The sequence below is a fragment of the Thunnus maccoyii genome, chromosome 3 (genome assembly GCF_910596095.1).
Source record: "Thunnus maccoyii chromosome 3, fThuMac1.1, whole genome shotgun sequence".
Classification (NCBI taxonomy): Eukaryota; Metazoa; Chordata; class Actinopteri; order Scombriformes; family Scombridae; genus Thunnus; species Thunnus maccoyii.
The window spans coordinates 36,446,104-36,470,852 of record NC_056535.1 but is presented as its reverse complement, the minus strand read 5'-3'; the positions used below and the strand labels follow the sequence as shown (position 1 = coordinate 36,470,852).

General features: G+C 40.8%; 1 protein-coding gene and 1 long non-coding RNA gene across 2 annotated transcripts in view; one reads left to right on the top strand and one right to left on the bottom strand.

Annotated features, from left to right (window-relative positions):
• The window catches only part of LOC121889612 (metabotropic glutamate receptor 7-like), a 146,824-nt gene that overhangs the window by 56,325 nt on the left and 65,750 nt on the right, over positions 1 to 24,749 (bottom strand). Inside the window, exon 6 of the mRNA XM_042401708.1 lies at positions 23,648 to 23,787. Within this exon, the coding sequence (XP_042257642.1) occupies positions 23,648 to 23,787 (140 nt within the window). The remainder of the gene's footprint in view (positions 1 to 23,647; positions 23,788 to 24,749) is intronic.
• Positions 8,029 to 11,732, top strand: LOC121889657. The gene is made up of 3 exons (XR_006093583.1): positions 8,029 to 9,123; positions 10,117 to 10,836; positions 11,346 to 11,732. It is a non-coding gene; the product is annotated as an uncharacterized LOC121889657 (long non-coding RNA).

Sequence of the window (24,749 nt, the reverse complement as noted above, 5' to 3'; positions counted from 1 at the left end):
CACTAACTTTGATCACAGACCTCTCTCTCAAACTAGGACCTGTATTCATCCAACATGCATTCAAGGTTCCTGTTGTCCTTCATGAACCCCAGAATGTAACAGTGCATGTCGTCACATGACTTCCTGTGTGTGGAGGTGACAGTGAGCAGTCCCTCCCTCCCTCCTAACCCTAACCTTAGTATCATAAATGCTGTTTATTGTCTTAAAGCGGATCATCTGTGAAGCTGATTTTGCTCTGATGTCTGATATCTTGCTGCTGAAGAGGAGAATCATTCAGGAAACTCTGATATAGTAAAATTAGCTCCCGTATCATTTCCCTCGCTGTGGTTTCTGCGGTTGCCATGGTCACACAGCGAGTCACGGCGGCAAGCTGAGAAAGTTCAACCGTCGTGAACTTCAACAGCAGCAGCAGCAGCAGCAGCAAAGAGCCGTGACTGTTCACAAGAGCAGCAGCTGCTCGCTGTCTGGAAGCTGTTCAAATAAAACCAAAATATATAAACGATCAACTCCTCAGGAGAAACGCAGGACAAGTGATTTACAGAACAGATACGTACGCTGTAGCAGACAAAATACATCTTTTCTTTGTGTTTCCTCGGACAGTGTTTCCCTGTTGAGCTGCAGGTGGAAGTATAGTAACAAAAAGAGGGACTTTGGCACTAAAAAGACTGTAACGTTGAAAGATATCTACTTGATTTGACTGATTTGGACGCTGAAGCTTCATATTAGCTTCAGACTGTGGATTTTGTCCTCCATCACTTCCATTGTAAGGTCATTATGAAGGGATCTTCTGATGGTCAGTATGAACAGGAGGAATGATTACAGCTTTAATGTTCATCTGGGCTCCTGACTGCTGGTTTAAGACACACTTGGAAACTTTAAGATGAATCCACTCCGGCTCAGTTTTTAAATGAGTAAAACATTTGATTATTGGACGGACGGACGGCTGAAACTGAAGGAAAAAGCTTAATGTGAACGTTCTCTGATATCTATAAATGAGAGAAAGTGTTTTTGTTTATTTCAGTCCCAGATTTTTCTGATCAGTGTGAGGATCGGATGCTGTGATGTCAGCTTCGTTAACCCTCGCCGCTCCGGACCGCTGATGAGCCGCTCGTGTCCGCTGAGGTCCGTCTCTGTCCGCTGCCAATCTCTCCATCTGACTCATAATACAGCTGGAAGGGCTGCGAGGGATCGCTCTCACAGAGATCAAGGTCAAATTTCATTACTCCTAATGAGGCTTAGCACCCATCAGAATCTCTGCTCTCCATCTCGCTCCGGCTTTCAGACTTGAAAGACGAGCAGGCGGCAGATTTCAGAGTTGAGCGAGAGATTTTCTGAGCCATTATAGATAACACTGTATCTTCTCCCTCGCTGCTGGGTCACAATCACCTTTAATTGTCAAGTTCATTCCACTGAAGACTTCATTCTTACTGCTCTGAAAACTGTTTTTGATATTTTGGATCTGTGTGAAGAGAAGCTGTAAACAGCATCAACAGAGAGAAGAGGGAGTTTCCTGCAGGAACATTAGTGAGATATTGTCTCTTTTAAAAAAGCCCCCAAACGCTTTCTTAAGAAAATTCAAGTCATTTAAAGCAAATGAGGTTTTGTGTAATTGGGGACTAATGTGTTTTCTGCTCTGCTGAGAATTCATGTCAGCGGCTCGATATATATATATATATATATATATATATATATATATATATATATATATATATATATATATATACTGCTTCTGTTTCTCCATCAGAACTCTAAACATGCTGAATTCATTATGTGCAAATGTGTGTGTGTGCATGTGTGTGTTTGTGTATGCATGTGTGTGTGTATGTATGCATGTGTGTGTCTGTGCATGTGTGTGTGTGTATGTGTGTGTATGTGTATGCATGTGTGTGTGTATGCATGTGTGTCTGCATGTGTGTGTCTGTGTATGCATGTGTGTGTATGCGTGTGTGTGTGTGTGTATGCATGTATGCGTGTGTGTGTGCGTGTGTATGTATGCATGTGTGTGTGTGCGTCTATGTGTGTGTGTGCGTGTATGCATGTGTGTGTGTGCGTCTATGTGTGTGTGTGTGTATGCATGTGTGTGTGTGTATGCGTGTGTGTGCGTGTATGCATGTGTGTGCGTGTATGCATGTGTGTGTGTGTGTATGTGTGTGTGTGTATGTATGCATGTGTATGCGTCTATGCGTGTGTGTGTGTGTATGCATGTGTGTGCGTGTGTATGCATGTGTGCGTGTGTATGCATGTGTGTGTGCATGTGTGTGTGTATGGAGTTACCTGCAGCTACTAAAACAGCTCACATGGTAAATTCAATATAAATTTAGTATAATTTCCACAGAACTAACTCCAGCACTGTTACTCCGTGTCTGGATGAAGATTTTGAGGTAGAAGTTAACTACGACTCACACGGTGAATGTCAGCTTCAAATGTGATCATGTGCACCGCTACCACAAACTAAAAGCCTAAAATGAAGAGACTAATATTAAAATGATAGGTCTTTAAGTTCTTCCTGAGATCCCAGCAGAGGATGTTTCCACAGAAACATGAGGAAGTTCTAGAAGGAAGAAGCAGAAATCTGAGAGTTGACAGAATGATACGAGGCTTCGATAGAGGTGAACGGTAACATGGGGGCACCTTGAACCATGTCACCATCAACTAAACTCAACAAACTGAAAGACTTTCACTGTTTCTTATGATAATTGACAAACAAACATGCGATCAGAGGGCCGTGTGAAGATGACATCCATGTCTGTCTTTTGATTTCTTGTCATATCTCAGCCGTCGACTCTCCTCCTCCTCCGCCGTCTCTCTCTCTCTCCTCTTAAGAGCTCGTCACAAATTACCGTCGGCTGCAGAATGTTGCATCACTGGAATTTTTCAATTCAGAGAGATATTTAGTCGGACTGGAGATGTAAATGAAGTGCAGATAAATAAAACTGTCGTGACGCATGATGAGCATGTCTGAGCGATGGAGAGCAGAGAAACTGTTTTCTGCTGCTGAACTGAATATTGATTCAATCAAAGACACTTTTTAAACTGCAAATTCATGTTCGTACCAAAAGAAATGTATGACGAGAATTATTAAATAGTCCGGTTTGATCAAATGACTTTCTGTAAACAGATAAAAGATAATATAACAGCAGGCTGCAGTTAGATGTGAACAGACAGCTCCTATAAAGTCACGTCATAAAACATCTTTTTAATTAGTGTTTCTCTCACAGACGTTACATTTCAGACTCAGTTTCCTGCTGCAGATTCCAGTTTAATATTTGTATAAATGTACATTTTACTGAAGCAAAACTTCAGTGCAAAAAGGAGAAACACAGGTCGACTGTGTAGCAGCTTAAAAAAGTCCTTAAATCCTCAGTAAAGGATGACATCCGGAGAAATGTGTTTGTTCATTTCTCTGTTTATTTTTACTGATATTACAGAGAGTTCATGTAGGATTTAAGACGAGGTCCCATGATGAAGTCTCCATCTGTCTGTGAGCGTCGACTCTCTCATTTACAACCTGAGTCGCTGTTTCAACACCGACTGAAATTCATTTTTTGCAAAGAAATCAGTGTGTTTGTTCTCACAAAAAGCAAGATAAACAAGTTTCATTTATTTTTCTGCAGTGACAATGTCTTCTGCATTAAAGTTCTTCAGGGGAAGTGAATTCATTTATTCCTGTAATTTGACTGGTTCAATATGTGTGTGGACAATAACTCAAATAGTTTTGTTATATCTCTTCAGCTCCGTCGGACAGTCAACCAGCTGGAGGCTAAACGTTGTTAGCTGTCAGTTAGCTCGTATGTGACTTCAGCCCTGGAGTAGTAAACAAAGTCTCCCCCGTGCTTCCCGACCACGGTCTGGACACTGAAGCAGGAAAGGTTAACAACGCCATGAGACCAATGACGTCTAAATAAGGTGACAAATTTCAGCCTGGTCGCCAGAATAAAACGTTGGTGCTGAATATGTACATTTCAACACTTGTAATACGGAGCATATTAACATTTCAACAATATGTATCATATCAACATTTCTGAAGTGACGTAAGTTACATGACATCTATATAAGCTGACTTACTGTCTTATTAGGAGGTGGATGGTTTGTAATGTTGTTGGCAGAAAGTTGGAAGTCAGTGCAGAGCACGGTGATACTGTGTGTTAAAAAGTGACGCCAGGGGGTCCTGACCGAGCGTCGATACGTGACGAGCTGGGAGTGAGAACGTGATGGACATGTGGTGTCATGATTCCAATCACAGGATGTCGTAAAAACGTTCACATCAGTCTCTGAGTTATAACTCCAATGCCCGCTTCCCGTTTCAACCGACAAAAGCGGGTGTTTTTAGCGAGACGTCAGGACATTTGCAGCCATTTTTCTAGTGAGGAAACCGGCTTTTTTTAGTGAGACAGTAACCCCTAACCCCTAACCCCTAACCCTAGCTCCTTTTATTTTTTATTTTAACCCAAACCATGATCTCTCTCTAACCCTAACCAAGTGGTTTTTGTGCCTTAACCTAACCAGACCTTAACCACAGCGTTGTCACACTATAAAATATAATTATTTTTTAACAGTGACTGCCATGACACAGGGGTCCTGACCGAGCGTCGATACGTGACGAGCTGGGAGTGAGAACGTGATGGACGTGTGGTGTCATGATTCCAATCACAGGATGTCGCAAAAACGTTCACATCAGTCTCTGAGTTATAATTCCAATGCCCGCTTCCCGTTTCAACCGACAAAAGCGGGTGTTTTTAGCGAGACGTCAGGACATTTGCAGCCATTTTTCTAGTGAGAAAACTGGCTTTTTTTAGTGAGACAGTAACCCCTAACCCTTAACCCTTAACCCCTAACCCTAATTCTAACCCTAACCCCAATCCTAACCCTAACACCAAACCCTAACTCCTAACCCTAACCCCTAATCCTAACCCTAATCCTAACCCTAATCCTTAACCCTAACCTTAATCCTAACCCCTAACTCCTAACCCTAACCCCTAATCCTAACCCTAACCTTAACCCTAACCCCTAACTCTAACCCCTAACCCTAACCCTTAACCCTAACCTTAACTCCTAACCCTAACCCCTAACCTTAACCCCTAACCCTAACCCTTAACCCTAACCTTAACCCTAACCCTAACCCCTAACCTTAACCCCTAACCCTAACCCTTAACCCTAACCTTAACTCCTAACCCTAACCCTTAACCCTAACCTTAACCCCTAACCCCTAACCTTAACCCCTAACCCTAACCCTTAACCCTAACCTTAACTCCTAACCCTAACCCTTAACCCTAACCTTAACCCCTAACCCCTATCCTTAACCCCTAACCCTAACCCTTAACCCTAATCCTAACCCTAACCTTAACCCTAACCCTAACCCCTAACCCTTAACCCTAACCCTAACCTTAACCCCTAATCCTAACCCCTAACCTTAACCCTAACCTTAACCCCTAACCCTAACCCTAACTCCTAACCCCTAACCCTAACCCTAGCTCCTTTTATTTTTTATTTGAACCCAAACCATGATCTTTCCCTAACCCTGGTGGTTTTTGTGCCTAACCCTAACCAGACCTTAACCACAGCGTTTATTTTTTAACAGTGACTGCCGTGACACAGGGGTCCTGACCAAGCTTCAATATGTGATGAGTTGGGAGTGAGAACATGTTGACGTGTGGTGTCATGATTCCAATCACAGGGTGTTGTAAAAACATTCACGTCAGTCTCCAAGTTATAATTCCAAGAATTTCTGACAACAATATCTCAATAAAAAAGAACAGAAGAGTCGACACTCTCAGTTCCTTGTTCTCTCTACTTTACGAATAAATCTGATTCTGATTCCATGAGACACAAAAACTGTTTGTTTTGAATAACTTTGCCTCTCTGCTTTTTAGCACAGAGGATGTGTTTGTTGTCTGGATTACAGCAGCCTTCGTTTATCCATTTCTCTTAAACTGCATCTGATGTGGCGTCTAAATCCTTTTCCTGCCTGAAATGAGAGCAGGGAGAATCCAGGCTTTTAGGGTCATAGAGAGGCGAGGTTTCACTGCCTCTCTCTATACCCAGTGATGGTTTTGTTTTCCATCTTTCACATCATGAACACAGTCAGGCCTGCACTTTCTGGAAGATGAGCTCATCATATTCCTCCATCTTTCTGTTTCTCCATTTCGTCGCTGATCTCTCTCTCTCTCTCTCGTTGTTTTGCTGTATTTTGCTTTCAGTGACCTTCGTCTCTTTAAGTGACGCTGATGTGTCGTCGTGACAGCTTCTGTCTCTTCCAGCTACATTACAGAGACGCTCGCACACATCAGGGAGGAAAAAAGGACAAGATCCAAATATGTTTCTCTCAGTCTCGGTGGTCTTCAGAGTCCAACACCCAATTTCAAACTGTGATAACAGAGTTTTGTGTCTTGTGGTGGAAAATTGCTTCATCACTCAATAAACACACAAAGAGAGCATTGTCAGGTTATGAAATAATGTAATCAAATAATACAATCAGAAGTACAATGCATCATATTTCTGGAGACAAAGATAACACCTTGTTATCTTTTCTTTGTCTGAACAGTTGACACTCAGTCAGTCCTTTAAATACCGATGTACAGAATTAACTTTAACCCTTACAGGTCAGGAAACAACCTCGGATCAGTCTTTATTCACCACCATATAAAATAACACTGCTACCATATTAGATTAAGAACAAACATCACTGTCCTCTAAACGCTCATCAGATTAACACACAGAAATCTGAATAACTACGATCTGTCACCAGAATAAACTAACTGTTAAACACTCAACCGTCTCATTTTACGCAGCAAAGAACGACGTTTAGAACAGACACAGCAACTAAACTATTAAACTATAAACTTTTCTCTTTCAACACAGGACAGATGTGTGTTTATGAATCACAGAGGAGAGATTCTGAGCGTTAGTGATGTCATGGAAATATTGAAAAAAGTTCATGTTCATGGATTTTGCCTCCTTGCTGTCACTCTTTGTTCCTTGTCTGACTTGGATTTGGGGGATAATCATGCTTTTAAGTGTTGAAACTACAGTTCCCATAATGCTTTGGGGGATGTAAAGTAGCCATGACAACCATCACTGGATTACTCTGATAAGTTGTGCAGCGATAGAGAGCGAGAGATGATGATATTATTATACTACAGCTGCTAGAGGGCGTTGTCACGGCAACGTAAATATACAGTATGCGTGTCATTTTAAGGCGCTTACTGACACAACTGATTCTGTTGATTTTTTTCTCACATTATTAATTTCTACAACACACAGATGACATTTGTGTTCTGGGGACTAAAGGCCGACGCTGCAGGAGAGTCGGTGAGGAAGACTTCCTCCCACCTGTCAGTCCTCGCTGGTTCACACAACACATGTTCAAACCCTGAATAAACAAAGCATCAGGACGCAGGATCAGTCTGGCCCTGAAGAAACCAACTGCTGAAGCTGATACACAAGATGTTTACTAGAGAGTAGGGATGCACGATATTGGATTTTTCATTGAGTTTATTAGACAGACAGGATTAATGTGTAGGATTTAATCTCTGGTCCACACTCCGGAGCAGAAGGTGGCGGTAATGCACCTAATACGCTGGTCGCCAACCGCCGTTATAAACCAAAAAGAAGAAGTTTCTTTTCCCCAAACAGAGTGGTACATCCTGTCAGCCGAGGGGTTTCCTGTCTGTGCAGCTGAACACAGCAGCTCTTCCACGGACTGTTTCTCCCTAACGGTCCCGGTGTTTCCTCCGCAGGCTGCACTTCACTCAGCTGCTTCTTCCCACTTTAACCTGAATAACAAACCGGGACTCGGGGCTAACGTTGGGCTAGCGGAGTGTTAGCTGCAGCATGGCTGGAGGGCAGCACAGCCAGCTAGCCTCTCTACTCTACCCTCTACTAGAAGAAGCACCGGGACCGTCAGGATGAAACAGTCCGTGGAGGGAAGCACAGTTATCCGGTGGAGGAGAAGGCGACATATCGGCCTCTCATAATCGGCAGAAAATGTTCATTTCGGCCGATGCTGATATTTCATTTTAGAGCTTATATCAGCCGATACCGATGACGTGCTGATAATATCGTGCATCCCTACTAGAGAGGGAAAGAAATGACAAGTGATGAAGTGAATGAATGTGAAGTGAAGTGATGGGATGAAGAGTCTCCAGCCTGGAGGGAGGAGAGACATGTGGTCTGTGTCCTGCAGTGTCCTTCCTTTAATGATAAAATATAACATCTTACTCAGTTTGAATAGATTAAAGACAAAGAAATGACGATTGATAGGTGGATGAATGTGACTGATATAAAATCTATAATACATAATCTATACATTACAGTGTTGTGACTCTAATCCCGTCTGTGGAAATGTTATTAAACTATGTTTGTGTGTTCTCAGTTTGCAGAGTCATCATCACAAACAGCCATTTTCTAAATGAAGCTTGAAATCTCATATCATGGATATGAAGAGTTTAATCCACTTGATGAACTTCACAGTGACTGAGATTATTCTGTGGTGCAGCTTCCAGCAGATAATCCAACATTAGTTTAGTTTAACTGCATGTTTTTATTTTCTGTTTAATATTATTTGTTTTATCTGACTTCTGCTAAACCATCAGCTCATGATGATGTAAATAAATTGTAGTTTTGAACATTATTTCATGTTATGTAGAGTTGTAATGTGCGTCTGTGCCTTCAGATAGATCGATTGAGTTATTTATTGATCCCAAAGACAGATTCAAGTGTTACAGCAGCTACTTCACATCATAAAAACTAACCAGTTCAGTGAGAAACAAATACAAATACTGTATCTCCTGAATATAAGATGATATTTTATTCTAAAGTCACATTTATTAAAGTGGAGTCGTCTTATATGTGAGGATGAGACAGTTACATGTTCACACGTGCACGGCTGGTGAGTTTCTTCCAGTGTGTTATGCACCGGCTGGATGGATGAGTTATCTTTTTGTTTCTCCCAGTGTTCCTTGTCTTGTACTTCCTGTTTTATTTTGATACTCACCTCTTGTCTCGTTCCAGGTCCTTCACTTCCTGCCCTCGTGTGTCTCCCTCCCGTGTGATTACCTGCCCTGTGTCTCGTCGTGTATATAGTCTCAGTGTTCCCTTCCTTCAGCGTTCAGGCCTTTTTCCCCAGTAAGCCTTATAGTTCCTGACCTGTTTAGTCTTTGACTTCGCCTTTTGCCTGTGGATTTGGATTATCTTGTTGTACTGACTGATCACCTGCTGCAATCAAAGGACTGTTTTTTGAACTTGCATACTGTGTTAGTCTGTATTTTGAGTCCAAGCCGTTGTTCAGTTCTTGACACAGTGTGTTTATATTGAGCCTGTTAGAGCGTTTTTCCACACAGGAAGCATTTTTAGAGGCGTTTTTGACGTTTGTCAAACAGAACGCTTCCATTTTATTAAAGGCATCAGTCCACACTGACCCTGATAGACGCCTGTTCACACTTTGAGTCTATTTCTGTCGTGTTTAGTGAAGCGTAATCTGCACAGACAGCAGTTTAAATCACACAAATATCCCACTTTATATGTGTTTGATCTTATTAACCGTATCTACATTGATTGATCAGCTCCCAGTCTGTCTGTGAGCTCACTGTTATCACTATTATTAATAATAATACAACTCACAGACAGAGGGAGATCTCCATGGAGGTCGTCTTTGTTTCAATATATCCAGTGATGCAGATAGAAACTGTTTATTTACTGTTGATCTGATCACTGCTTTACAAGGAGATCAATATGTTGTTGAACAAATAAAAAGAGAAACTGTGGAGGTGTGAAGTCATTCATTTATTTTTACAGTCATGAAAAGATTAATAATAATAATTACTGTTAATATTATACATATACACGTAGTATTATAACATAAAACCACATCTGTAAATAGAGTAACAGTCTACCTACATAGTCTATAGTAATAATCTCTATTTACACATTTTCTTGTCCACCTGCTGCTCATATTTAATGTTTGCTCATATTTGTTTAACTTGTTTTCTTGATGTCTGTATATATATATATATATATATATATATATATATATATATATATATATATATATATATATATATATGCCTCCCTTGAGCCGCTGTTTCCTCTCATGTTTTTAATGTTCATTTGTTTTCCCAGCTGCTCTTCCTCCTCCAGCAACCGCTGAGATTCCTGCGGTGACAGCAGAAAGCTGATCAACATTATGGGATGTCGGTTTATTCTTGTGTAGAACATCCTCCATCTTGACGCCAGGATGCCGAAGGCGTTTTCAACAGCCATCCTTCCCAGACTGTGTCCAGGATTCGGCCTCATCACATACGACCTCGTGCTGAGCAGCACCTGGCGGAGGAGGAGGAGGAGGAGGAGGAGGAGGAGGTACGCTGAGAGTCCCATCTGCTGCAGGCTGCATATACTCCTCCATCACTGGTCCTCCCAACGTCTCCAGCTTGTACGACTCTGAACTGCTGGTCAGCATCAACAACGGCCAGAACAAGCGAAAAAGTTGCTTTACCATTTGAGAAGTTCAACTTCTGACAGAGTTTTTGGGGAAATGTTCCTCCACAGATCTTCTGTTGGGACGGAGATGAACGTTGACATCATGATCTTCATGTTCACAGTCAGCAACAGTCTAATGTAGTAACTGAAGGCAAGACTGATAAAAGATTCTCATGTTGCCATGTACCTGAAACCAAATGAAGAAAGCATTAATAAAAACACATGTTCACCTATTTATAGTAGATGACTGCAAGACTCTGAGGAACATATTTCTGCAGCAAGAAAAAAAGACAAGAAGAGGTCAAGAGCAGAAAGGGAGAACATCCTGGTGATGACTTTACTACATCATCTCTAACCAAGAAGGTGAGTTTTCTTTCCAAACTGGATCACACATCTCCAACGTGTTGCACTAATGACCAAACCTCATTCATTCATTGGACAGATCAGACATCACTGCACATACCTGCTTCTGTTTACAGCTTCACCAGCTTGTTGTGCTTCTTATCACAACCTCTTGACTTTGTACTACATTAAAGAACTTCAGTATGAAGTCAAGAGGTTGTGATAAGAAGCACATTAAGCTGGTGTCTGATATACAAGGAACTGCTCTCCTGTGACTGAAGACATGATGCTGTTATTAGTCTTTGGAGCCGTTTCTAAACAAACTAACGTGACCAAACTCTTCATGATGAAGGAACATGTGACCCAGTGCAGCGATGAGACTCACTGACGTGTTTTTAATTAGATATATCAGCTTTGATACAAACACAATACTTGTTATTAATCAGTTCATTGGTTTATCCTTAAACTAGTGACTTCTTGTTGCAAAAACAGTCCAATAATCACACTATCTCACTATTGTATCATTCTAGTTCAGAAAGCAGCTTGAGACCTGCCAGCCTGGAGGGTTTATAGGAGACCCTGTAGACCTGAGCTCTGCAGTTTTTGATGATGATCCTGGAGGGAACAAACAGCACGGAAATCTCTTCAGGACCCTGCTGCTCCCAGTGGAGGACCCCCCCCCCCCCCCACTGGAAACAGGCCAGAGAGAAGAAGCTGTCCTGCAGAATGTATTGTAAATGTATTATTTTGTCCTCAGTCTGGTACTGATCCTCTCCAGGCTGGACTGTCGGGGTCAGACAGAGGTCAAGATGGGTCCAGCAGCCTCCGACATACTTCTTAATAATTCTTTATTTGTAAATAGTTAATGTATTTAGTGTGATGTCATTACTGTTATTTTAGATGTCTGTTTTATAAGATATATAAAGAAAAAGTATATATTCAAATATAAAATGTTTTAACACTTGTTTTGATCTTTTAGTAATATAATATTAAAACTACTCTTCTTCTCTTCTTGTAATTTCACCTCATAGAATTTAAGACATTTTAACTGGTTTGTGGTTTAACATGAATTTGCTGCCTGAATCATCTCATGACATGAAAACACAGACAGTCATGTGAATTATATATAATATTACCTCAGTGTGACAGCGAGTCTTTGTGCTCGATGGCGTCCCTGAAGAGTTCAGCACCGATCCTGGACAACAAGTAGTCCATTTGCTCAGCGATCGACCTGAAGTATTGATGATGATGATGAAGGTCAGGATCTAGAATCAGCTCCAAAACCAGATGCATCATAATAAATAGCAATAAAACATTAACCTGCGTTAAATGATCGCTAACCAGCTAGCTGCTGCTGTCAAAGTGACTCAGCAAACTTTTTTTCTTCACATTAGTACAAAAAACTTCTACGACATGAAGAGGTGGTCGTTAAGAATACAAACAAACGTGTGTTAACAATATGCTGAATCAAAATTTAACTATTATACAGCAAGAATAAACAAAACTTTACCCTTTTCTACGACCCTTCGATGCCGGCGGTTTGTACTTCCCAGAACAGTCGTCAACATCCGGTTGGGTGACGGACTTCCAGTATAGATTCCCAGTATGGATTCCCAGTAAGAGTCAGTCAGCACTGAAAGTGTTTGTTAGCTCAGTTTAACCTGCAGGAGTTTCTGAAGATTCCTGTAATGAGTTTTTATATCGCAGAGGAAATAAATTCATGATGAGCGAAAACGAAACACAGCGAGGACCGAAGCGTCGAACAGCTGAGTGACGGCTGTCCATCGACCAGATAGAACAGACTCATCTTCTGATTGGGTGGAAGGATGAAGACTCTCTTCTGATTGGATTAAAACTTTCCCAACATAACAAGTTGAAAGTGTGTCAGCTGCTGGAAAAGGTGAGTTCGTCTTATATTCGTACCATAAAGGCCAAATTACATATAATAACTATAATAGAATAATTTAGGGAGTATTTCAGTGATTTGAGGTTTTGAACTTGCATATCTGTATTGTGCTAATATGAAAAGATGAACTGCAAAAAGACTTAAAAACACCCTTTTCTCTGTTTTAAACATGTAAATCCTGAAACACTGCAGTGTAAAGACATTATATAATTCCATACCAGGACTGTCCCACATGTTCTGAGTCTCACTCTCTTACTGGAACAGACATGTTTGTTTATTACTGGATGTGATTTGTCCCGAGGAGGCTCCAGCTGGAAGTTAACAGACAGAGGGCTCCTGGGTGCTGAAAGAGTTGTCCTGGGCAGATTATGGCCACATAAACCCCGACAGAGACGCATCAGACCGAAACAGAGCCTGATTGACCCATTAAACCACAGAAAAGCTCTGCCAGCAGGCAGCTAAAGACTGAAAAAAAAAAACCAGGCAGAGACAGAAAGGAATCAGCAGCCGACTGTTTCTCTGCATCTGTAACAAGTAAACTGTTGAAAACTATGATGAAGAAACAAGATTTATAGATTATCAACAATCCACTAAGAATGAGACAAGAAGCAGCAACAGACAAGCTAACGTCACATTATCTAGTCAACGTTACTCTCCGTCGGCCATCTTTGGGACTAAAACGTCTTCAGTTGACTAAACTGTTGTAGAAATGTACAGAGAATCTGTGGTGAAATGCTGGATTATTGTAAAGTCTCACTGAGAGATGACAGATTAACCAGCCGTTCAGATTAGAGAGCTCGTTAGACCTCGTTAAGAAAACTCAGACGGTTGTTTGTCAGTTGACTTCTTGTTCTCGGCATCAGGAAATAAAAGTTTTATCTTTAATCAGCTTTTATTTATGCAGTGTTGTGTGCAGCTACTGAAATATACTGAAGAGAAGAAGACAACAGTGACCAGAGAGTTAATTATCTATCATAAAATAAAATAAATTCTTATGACTAATAAACATTTTTGTCAAAATACTAAATCTACTAAGACGAAATGGTTTCTTCTTCTTCTGCGTGTCGACAGGTAAACGCACACATTATATTCCTTTTATTCTCTCTTCTTTATTTATGTATTTACCTTCCTTTCCAGCAGCAAACTTAATTTAATGTCTCGATAGGCGGCGTTTGAAAAGGAAAAGAATAAATGTAACTGTGTTAAGACTTCAAATCCTTGGAAGTAACCATGGTAACTGTACATGACAAAGATGGCCACAGCTTTAAAGTGAAATGTCACTTATATAAAACTAGACTAAAGTGTCTTTAGCTTCTGTTGATTCAAATTAAACTGAACAAAAAATCTAATAATTAAAATTTGACTAAAACTCAAAGTGTAATTCTGTCTCTTGTCTTCTAGTTTTAAGATAATTTGCATCTGATGTAAAACGTGTCTGATGAGGGAGAATCATTTGAATATTATTCTTCTCCTGCCGTCGTTCACACATGTAATGTAAAGTGCACATGTAGGGCAGATCACGTATGTCATATAATTGATCTGTATGTAACAGGGGTTTTTCTTCTCTGTTAACAGCAGGTTCACACAGAGGTGACTGCTCGTCTAAATATGCTGATTACTCCTCTGTGCCTTTTAAGAAAAGCAGAGTACATGCACCTCTAAAGCTAAATCACATTAGGTCTGACTGTCACGCCTCAACGTATAGTTTCAGTAATAGCTCCACACGCCGCAAAACACACACAAAGGAGTTATGAGGATAGAGGGAAAGGAGCAATAATAGGAGGCCTAATAGCGACTGCTCTGCCACATCTGGCTTACCGCGAGCTACTGAGGTGAATAATTTAGTGTTGTGAAGAAGCAGAGACGTGGACCTGAATGCAGAAGCAGGAGGATGCAGATCAGATCACAGCTGTAGTCTTCACACACGCCTGCTTCATACTGCTGAGGATACACACTTTATGGATCATTCTTTAACTATCATTTTTTTATAGATATGTATTGATTCTTTAAAAGTATATAATTTTTGGCTTTTTATTCTAACAGTCAGAGGAAATCATCATTTCCATCACAGCAAAACAGATGTGTTTCAAACAAAATTAGTGATGTAAAATAAATATTTCAGGAAATCTCACACACTGATCTGCCTGAATATATAAATTTATGAATTTCAGGATTTTAAAGATCTTTTCCCATCATTTACACCAGGAACAGCATAAAAATCATGTTTTCTAATTCTATAAATCTATTGTAACCATAATTGCGCAATATTAAAAACTACAAAATATTATTAACTCTTTTATGACTCTTTTATTTTTATACATTTTATATTAAAATATGTGTTGTGATGGAGATGACATGGTTGAAAAACTGCACTGGTGAAAATTGTTGTTTCTGATGTAAACTTAGCACAAAAAGTAAGGAAATTAGTGTTTGGTAGATTATTTCTTTGTTGTAACAATGCTTCTTGGCAATAAATCTTATACCGTTGGAAAGCCTGTTTATTTCCCTTTTAAATGGTGCCATATTTGTAAAGAACATGCATTTGTGGGATGAGCAGCAGAGTTGAGTATGTGGGTTGCGCCCATGAAAAATTTGCCAAATCTTCTCTGCCAATGCCAAACAGCTTATTCTACCATTGACTCTTGTTTTGAGCTTCTGGTACCCCCTGTGAGCATGGGCCCTGCTACAGTGGTCAGTAGGTGTCTGCTCCAAGCATCGGCATGCCACGTTTGACTGATCTGGATAGGGCCCGTGCGATAGGGCAACTTCAAGCTGGTGTTCTGCAAATCCAAGTTGCGGCATTATTTGGAGTGAGCCCTAGTACCATCTCCAAAGTGAAGGCCATATAACGGGGGATGTCAGTGACAGGCTGTGAAGTGGGCGTCCCAAGAAGATGACACCCCAAGAAGAGCAAGCACTGAGGTACCGTAGGCTGTCTTCTACAGATTTGCAGTCGAGGTTTGCAGGACGATATGGCCGACAGCTCTCTGCTGGAACAGACTGCACGCAGCCAATCTCCGGTCTCATAGGGCTGCCAGGAGGCCTGCCATGACTGCCCTTCACTGTCAGGCCAGTTTGCGCTGGTGTCGGCAACACGTGCACTGGAACCTGAACATGTGGAGGAACGTTATGTTCAGTGATGAGTCCAGATTCTACCTACGGCAGTTGGATCGTAGGGTCAAAGTGTGGAGAAGACGTGGAGAATGCTATGCTGATCGCTGCACCGATAGAATAACATCTTTTGGTGGAGGCAGTGTGATGGTGTGGGGCGGCATCTCCCTCACTGGAAAAACGAGGCTTGTCATCATTGGAGGCAATCTCAATGCAGAGAGATATCGAGATGAGATTCTGCAACCAGTGGCGATCCCATATCTCCACATTCTGGGACCGAACTCTATCCTCCGAGATGACAACGCTCGCCCCCACAGAGCGGGGTTTATCAGAGACTACCTCCAGAATTTGGGAGTGGAGAGGATGGAACGGCCTGCCAGCAGTCCTGACCTCAACCCCATTGAACACTTGTGGGATCAGCTTGGGTGAGCTGTTCGTGCCAGAGTGACCAACACAACCACGTTGGCTGACAAATGCTGGTTGAAGAATGGGATGCCATCCCACAGCAGTGTGTGACCAGGCTGGTGACCAGCATGAGGAGGAGGTGCCAGGCTGTTGTGGCTGTGTATGGTTGTTCCACATGCTACTGAGGCTCCTGTTTGTTAAATCAATAAATTGTTAAATTGCCAATATGTCTTCAAACTTCAATCATCCAATCCACCAAACACCAAACAAGAGTCAATGGCAGAATAAGCTGTTTGGCATTGGCAGAGAAGATTTGGCAAATTTTTCATGGGCGCAACCCACATACTCAGCTCTGCTGCTCATCCCACAAATGCATGTTCCTTACAAATGTGGCACCATTTAAAAGGGAAATAAACAGGCTTTTCAACAGATTTATTGCCAAGAAGCATTGTTACAACAAAGAAATAATTTGCCAAGAAGATTTGGCAAATTTTTCATGGGCGCAACCCACATCCCCTATCCACCTACATGAGTACTGTTTAATTCAGATTTAAGTTTCAAACCACACATTAAAAAGTTGTCCAGTCCTGCTTCCTGCAAATAAGAACCATTTCTAGAACTAAGCCAATGCTCTCCCACTCTGACCTTGAACAAATCATCTACACTTTCATTTTCTCCAGACTAGATTACTGTAACTCTCCTTTCCAGCATAAAACAAAAATCCTTCTCAGCAGCAGCTCGGCTTCTTACTGGTTTAAACAGATCACATCACCCCGATCCTGGCTCATCTCCATTGGCTCCCTGTTCATTTTAGAATTGATTTTAAGATTTTACTGATCACTTTTTAAGCTTGTCTGGGTCTGGCTCTAAGCTACATAACAGAAATACTGACCCTGTACGAGGCAGCCTGCAGCCTTAGATCCTCAGACGGGGCCCTTCTGGCTGTTTTAAAGTCGAGGTTTAAATCTAAAGGTGATCGTGCTTTTGCCATCAGGGCCCCTCGGCTTTGGAACAACCTGCCTGAGGAGATAAGGCTGCAGAATCAGTAACTTCTTTTGAATCACTTCTTAAAACCCATTTTTACAGACTCGCTTTTATTTAATGTCGTTTTTATCATCTCTCTGTTGTTTTTCTATTGATTTTTCTGTTGTGTCTTTGCTTTGCATTGTGCTACTTTTGCTTTGTCTGTCAAAGCACTTTGTAAACTCTGTTTTTAAAGATGCTATATAAATAAAGATATTATTATTATTATTATTATACTGAGCTCTGCTGCTCATCCCATTAATGCATGTTTCTTACAAATGTGGCACCATTTAAAGGGGAAATAAACAGGCTTTCCAACGATATAAGATCTATTGCCAAGAAGCATTGTTACAACAAAGAAATAATCTACCAAACACTAATTTCTTCGTTTCTTTTACCTTTGACTGCAGATGGAAAATACTTAATGTGACGTCCTTTCAGTGTCATGTAAGTGTGACAAAAATAAAAAATTAAAAAACGTTTTATTTCTTCCAGGGACACAAAAATCACGATAGTTGAAGAATCACACTTTTAACAACGGAGCATTTGATCCGTTATGAATGAAATGATGAAAGCAGTGGTGGGAAACTTTAATGTGGAAATAAGGAGCTGCAGCTCCTTAAGTCATATTTTGGTATCTTGTGACTTTAAAATGAGCAGATTCTGTCTGTCTGACTTTTTCATGCTCAAGTTATAAAGATGACGTCTACATTAGGCAGCTAAATTCTAAAATGCTGTTTTCGTGCAAAAACAAGCAGGAGTTTCAGCTTGTTTCTACAGATTCCTCTTTTCACAATAAAACACCAAAACGGGACATTCTCCTCCTACTGGACAGACGAGCAAGTCAGCAACAGAAAACCAGCGAAGAAGAAACGGAGTACAGTCTCCTGACATTTAGTTTATTGCAGCAGATTCCAACAGTGAGCAGAGAAAGTTGGTAGATAACTATGTTTAACCAGCCTGGCCATCAGGAAGTTTGGGAATTTTCCCGGTGGGCTGGTCCAACCCAGAGTTGTATAACCTATATACATGTATTTATACAGGTCGTTTTAACTGCAGCGACACAGCTGGTGCAATTTGTAACAGCAGGTAGTAGTTGCCATCACAACTGAAACTGAAAGTATCAAACTCCTGTTTAAAGTATGAAGCACTCGGAGGTAACAGATTTATTGAAGCAGTCTGCAGGTGATGATGAGGATGGTGGTGAAGAGGCAGAGACATCAGAGAGTGAGCAGGGAGCGGGTGCTCTGTTAACTAACTAAATGAATTAACTAAAGAACAAAATATTTTTGTTAACGGTGGAGTTTCAATGCTGGAGTCTCGCTGCAGGTTGGGCTGTTTCAGACTCAAACGTTTAGAGAAGTTTAAAGTGTTGCTGGTCGTCACTTTGGACTGTAAATGGATAAAATGAACATGTAAATTTGATAATTTTCTTCTCAGTTCTTTTTCGTATTATAGCCTATAAGACATATAATATTTGATAGCCAGTGCAGCAATAGAAATGATTAGTTAAACTCTTCCTCTGTGATGTAAACAAACAGGTGAACATGACTCTGAACAAGAAAGAAGGAGGAGGAGGAGGAGGAGGAGGAGGAGGAGGGAGCAGCAACCAGCACAGATCCAATTAGAGCTGTGTTCACTATTGAATGTTATTATTATTGTGTGACTGTGAAGTAAATTAGAGCACAAATACATCATTCATATGATCAGGTCGGATTACTTCAAGTTGTTTATTATTGCTGTACAAGAAATAGAATGAATGGAAAGTATGTTGAATAAAACACCACATATGTATTTAGCTGTCAAGGTCGGACTGTTCATCATAAATTAAATGAATACAACAGTTATGGATGTTAATTTACAATAAACATCAGTTTGTTCAGATTTGACTGAGTTATGACTCAACATGCTGCTCACAATGATCATTATTAGATTTATGTGGATCCATATTTTCAGTAAACATCAGGTCTGATAGTGTAACTGCAGTTTTCTTGATCCAGTGTAAACTCTACTAGGATCAGACACTCTCATCCTCAGCAGAAACCTGTTAGATCCTCCAGTTTGCTCAGATTCAGTCTCCAATGATGCCTGGGACATTTAATTCTCAGGAGATATATATTTTTTGGTGATACTGTGACTTCGCCGGCTCTCCATAAAGCAGTGAAGGAAAACTCTGCTTAATAATTCAGCATCACTTTGCTTCTCAGCACACAGTATCTCTGGAAACTGAAAAACTATTTCAGGACAGATTTCTGAGCAGAATAATTCAACACCAACAGCAACGAGTTTCTGGAAGCTTCAGTCACACCAGTGACTCCACTGAGACTTCAGTAGAGCTTTTATAATTATAAATGCATAAAAATTCAAACATCCACTTGCTCTGTTTCATTTGCATTTCTGTCTTTGCACTGAACAAATGTCACCTAATAGTCTGCAGTCATGCTGGCAGCTAATCTGCATGCTAACATGCTGATGTTTAGCATGTTCACCATCACCTTAGTGTGTTAGCATGCTAACATTTGCTAATTAACACTTAACACAGAGTTCAGCTGAGACTGATGGGAACGTCTCTGGTCATAAACCAAAGACACTTTGACCTGATTAAGTTATGACAGTTCATCCTGAGGGGAACATGAATCTCATTTCACAGTAATCCATCCAACAGCTGTTGAGATATTTCAGTCAGAGGGATCATCCTCTGAGGAACATGACTGTCTGAAGAACCTCCGCGGTTGTTGAGATGTTTCAGTCTGGTGGAGCAACAGACAGACTGACATCACGCTGATAGCACGGCTAAGGCTCCGATTATGAATGATCAGTAAGAAGTCAGTCGTCATGGAGACGGTGCTGTGATAATGGTGTTTATTTTCAGACAGTCTCTCCTGGAAGTCTTTTTATACAATTAACACTTGAAATGATGAAGGCACTTACAGATGACAGTAATAGAAAATGTAAATGATACTTTGATGTTTCATCTGATTTCTTTAAGACTTCATTAACTTAATTTCATAACTTTCAAAAAAAATGAACCAAAACACTGACAAAAAGGAAGCTCTTGGGTAGATAATAGAGAGAATAATAGTGTTGCACTCTGTTGTTCTGAGAGAGAAGCTGAAACTCAGCTGATCAATCACTGCGTGGAGACGGTGAAGCTGATCAATCACTGCGTGGAGACGGTGAGCGTCACATCGGATCTGTTTCAGGAAGTTACAGAAATGAACGAACACAGTTCCTGACGTCTGACAGTGTGGACGCAGGAGGTTTCTGAAGCTGGTAGATTATATATATATGTATAAGAACTGGATAACAGACTCATCATGGCTCCCGTTCACTTCACTTGAATGAAATTTGCTTTTATTGTCCATCAGCCATAAAAGATTTCTAGCTTGTGGGTTTGTTTTCTGCTCATTAGTGTTTCTCACACTGACCCTCAGACTTTATATCAGTCTGTGATGAAGATATCAAGATCTAACCAAAACATCTTAATCCTTCTGTCTGTCCAGACAGGAAACAAAGACACAGACAACAAAGGTGGTTGACAAGTGCCAACCTCTGGGGCTGTAAAATGAAGCCAAAAACTGCAGGCTCCAAAAGCGAGTCAATCCCCAGAGACCCCAACGTTAAAATGCCCAACTTTACAGCAGAAATAAACATGTTTACAGCCTGGGTGAATTTTTTTATAACTCACCCGTTTAAATTTCATTAAGCAGTAAAGTTATGCATAATGAAGGACATGGCTGCTTTGAGTGACAGGTCCGCCAGCCGCTAGGTGGCTTGGCCGCCTCTTTGCCCATTTTTGATTGGCTGGGAGTTGGCGACGGAGATGGCGACGGCTTCAAAACCACTTTTCAGAAACCAACGAGTGACGTCACGGTAACTACGTCCATATTTTTATACAGTCTATGGTGGTGAACCAGAAGGCTACTGGGTCGTCATCTCCAACTATCATCTAATCATTTTAGTAATTTTTAAACAAAATGTTAAAAATTTGCTGCTTTCAGCTTCTTAAATGTGAATATTTTCTGCTCTTCTTCAGTTTATATATAATTCATGTTGTAAACTGAATATTTCTGGGTTTTGGACTGTTGACATTTGAAGACGTCACCTTGGACTGTGGAAAATTACACCGGACGTTATCTGATATTCTATAGACTAAACGATAAAATGAATGAATAAAGAAAATAATAAGCAGAATATTGGTTAGTTGCAGCCTTCATCTCTGAATGTTTATGAAGCAGAGTCATAAAGACGAGACTTTGTATGTATAGTGACCCTGAACACGATCAGCTGTTTAGAGGAAAGATGCTTCAACTTTTCAGCTCATCACAAGACAGTCTTGTGTGTTTGCAGCTGCTGGACACTACTGGACATGTACAGGAACTGAATACAAATTTGTTCAGCAGAACTTTTCTAGTTTTCTGACTCTAATCTCGTGACCCCTGAGAGGGGCCCGAACCCGAGGTTGGAAACCATCAGTTTAGAGGATGGCTAGATAAGGATAAATTCAATCAGTGTGAATAAGTCTGAGATCAGTTCCGTCCTTTATTCTCTTTGTTTTCTTCTCTTTGCGCTCCGCTTGGCGTCGGCGTGCCGTGTCGGATCAAGCCGCCTAATAAATCTGTAAACCTCTCACACCATCCCATAATCTCCTCTGACCATCAGTCCTGACCCAGCCTCCAATTAGGAATCCCCCTCTCAGATTGTAAAGAGGCACAAATCTGCTGTAAATTGGGCTGATAATCCTGCAGCGAGTCCCAGCCGGCTCTGATAAAACACAGACAACGTGGAACCACAGCGGTCGGCGTTTCAGGGGGAGTTATTAATAAAGCTGGATGCAGATTCTTTCAATCTCTCAGCAGTCAGGAGAGATTAGACATGTTCGTATCCACACGCTAGATCTGACGGCGTTAATGAATGCAAAACCTTGTTAGAGTCTCTGTATTATTCTGTATGATTCTGTTCTCTATATGAAGGATCACCAACTGGTAGGTGTGAGTTAAACGGTTTAAAGGTGCGACGTGGAGGCGAAGCGCCATCCTGCTTATACTGCGGTCGTTTACCGCCGATATAAAATAAAAACACTCACAAATTTCTGGTGAAAGTTTTGAACTCAAAATCAAAAGGTTATGAGGCAAAAGCTTACCGTTGTCATGACAACTTGCCACACTGTACTCACCACCAGCCTGAACCGAGGCATTAAATTCATGTAAGGTGTCATTGAGCAGAACTGCACATCAGTGTTCCTGTTTGTATTCATCTCATCCTCCTCTTCCTCTGTTATTTGAAGCTCTTCAACTTCTTCTTCTTGGTTTCTTTCTTTTCTTCTTCGTCTGTTTTTCGTCTCCGGCGTCTCGTTCTTCTGAACTTCCTAACAAGTAAGCTTTAATGTTGCCATGGCTACAGGTTGGTTGATTATGGTGATTAAACTTCAGCCGAACTACATGTGCAATAACGTTAAGGCACACCTGCTGGCCAATCAGAGAGGAGTATTCACCCAGACCCTGGTATAAGATACGGTGACATGTGGAGAACTGTGGATCATAAACCTGCTTCCTGAGAGGAACTGCAGTTTCTCTCAGCTCACCTTAAGTCTCAGTTTAACACCTGGTGGAACCTGCAGGATTTGTGACATCACAGCCAGTTTGGAGCCAATCAGGGTCCAGTATGCATCTGACACACATATGACGTAGAAACACTAAGATGGACTTTACAGTGAAGGAGGAACATCTGGTGTCCAGCAGGAAAACTTTTTTAACATGAGGGAGCAGATGATGAGTTTTTAAAGAAATAATTGAACTTTTTCATTGAAAAATGATTATTGAAAGCAGCTACAACAGTAAAATGCTGCTGACACTCTGATGCTTCAGTATTATTAATGCACTTTATTGGATTTATCTAATATATGAGTCACAAGGATGATTTTCTACAAAGATAGTCCTTTTACTTTTAATGATAATACTTCTGTATTTTTACTAATGAACATTTTCAGTGTAGAGTTTGTATAAGTAAAGGATGTGAATATTTCTCCCATCACTGGTCTCTAACGTCACTTTATTTATATTTATGTATGTTTTTATGTTTAATATCATGTAGCACAAAGTGAGACTTTAATATCTGTTTATGAGGTAAAAATAACACAAATAACCACAATAAACACCAGGAAACTAACTGCTGATGTACAAATCATGTATTCATGTTGTTTACATCACCATTCATCAGGCAGACCCCCCCCCCCCCCCTCCTCTCCTTCACCACAAACTCCTCTTCATCATCAGAAATCTGGACTCAGCGTGTCGTCTTCCTGAATGAAGACAGCTGCTCGTTCTCATCTTTTGTTCACGTCAAACCCTTTTTCTGCACCAACAACAGAATGTATTCAACACTCACGTTGAGCTGCAGGGACTCCGTCCACTGTCCGATCATGCGGTAGCCGGCGCCGCTCACGTTGTTCAGCTGATACTGAAACAGGTCGTAGCGTCCGGGGGCGTCGCCGTTACGGTTGAACGTCACTGAAGTACCGGCACTTCCTGTGGAGGGAAAGACAGTCAGAGAGTCAAAGGTACAGCAGCAAAGAACTGTCACCTTAGTAAAGAAAAGTAGTATTATCACTGAGGGAAACTGGTTTGCAGTTTGTGCACAAAACTTAAAATTCACAGTAAAAAAAACATACCAACACAGTTCACACGCGTCACACATCCATCATAAAATACACAAAACTACTACACATCAATGCAGCCCAGAAATATACACAATACCATACTTTCCTGCACAGCGATAACTATACTGTAGTACCGCAGTGAGTACTGGGAGTTTTATGTGTAGTACATACTAGGGATGTGCAGAGAGCCCAGTATTTGTATTTGTATCTGTATTTGTTGAAGCAGCAAAATTATTTGTATTTGTATTCGAATAAAAGTGTAAAGAGGTTTAAAAATCCTGTTTTTGTTTTTATTACGCTTTTAATTTTAGAAAATTAAAGTGTTACAATAAGTGTTCATGAAGCGTGTGTCAGTAGTTCAGCTTTATCTCTGGGGAACACCCCCAACTCCGGGAGTGATGTCCAAACTAGGAAATGTGCGTCATGTAGCAGGTGGATGTGACTCCCCTCACTGAGACCTGCTGATAGACGTAACAGCGGAGCAGAGGAGAGACACTGAGATAGTGATGTAACCGACCTGCACGCTGGTATTTGACATGTTTTATTTTTCTTCCTGAAAACAAATAATTTCGGAAATATTTGTATGAAACAAATATTCGTTAAAAGCCCACTATTTGTGCTTTGCTGAATAACATATTTGTATTCCAGCACACCCCTGTTATATACACGTGCTTCCATTTCTCATCATAACAACAAACTTTTCTTATTTAAAAGACAAAACGTATCTTGTTTTAATGAGAAAATCTATTTTTGTCATATGAAATATGTTATAATGATAACGTTTTCTTATAATAGGTGCTGTCATTGCAACAAACATTTATGTTGCTTGTT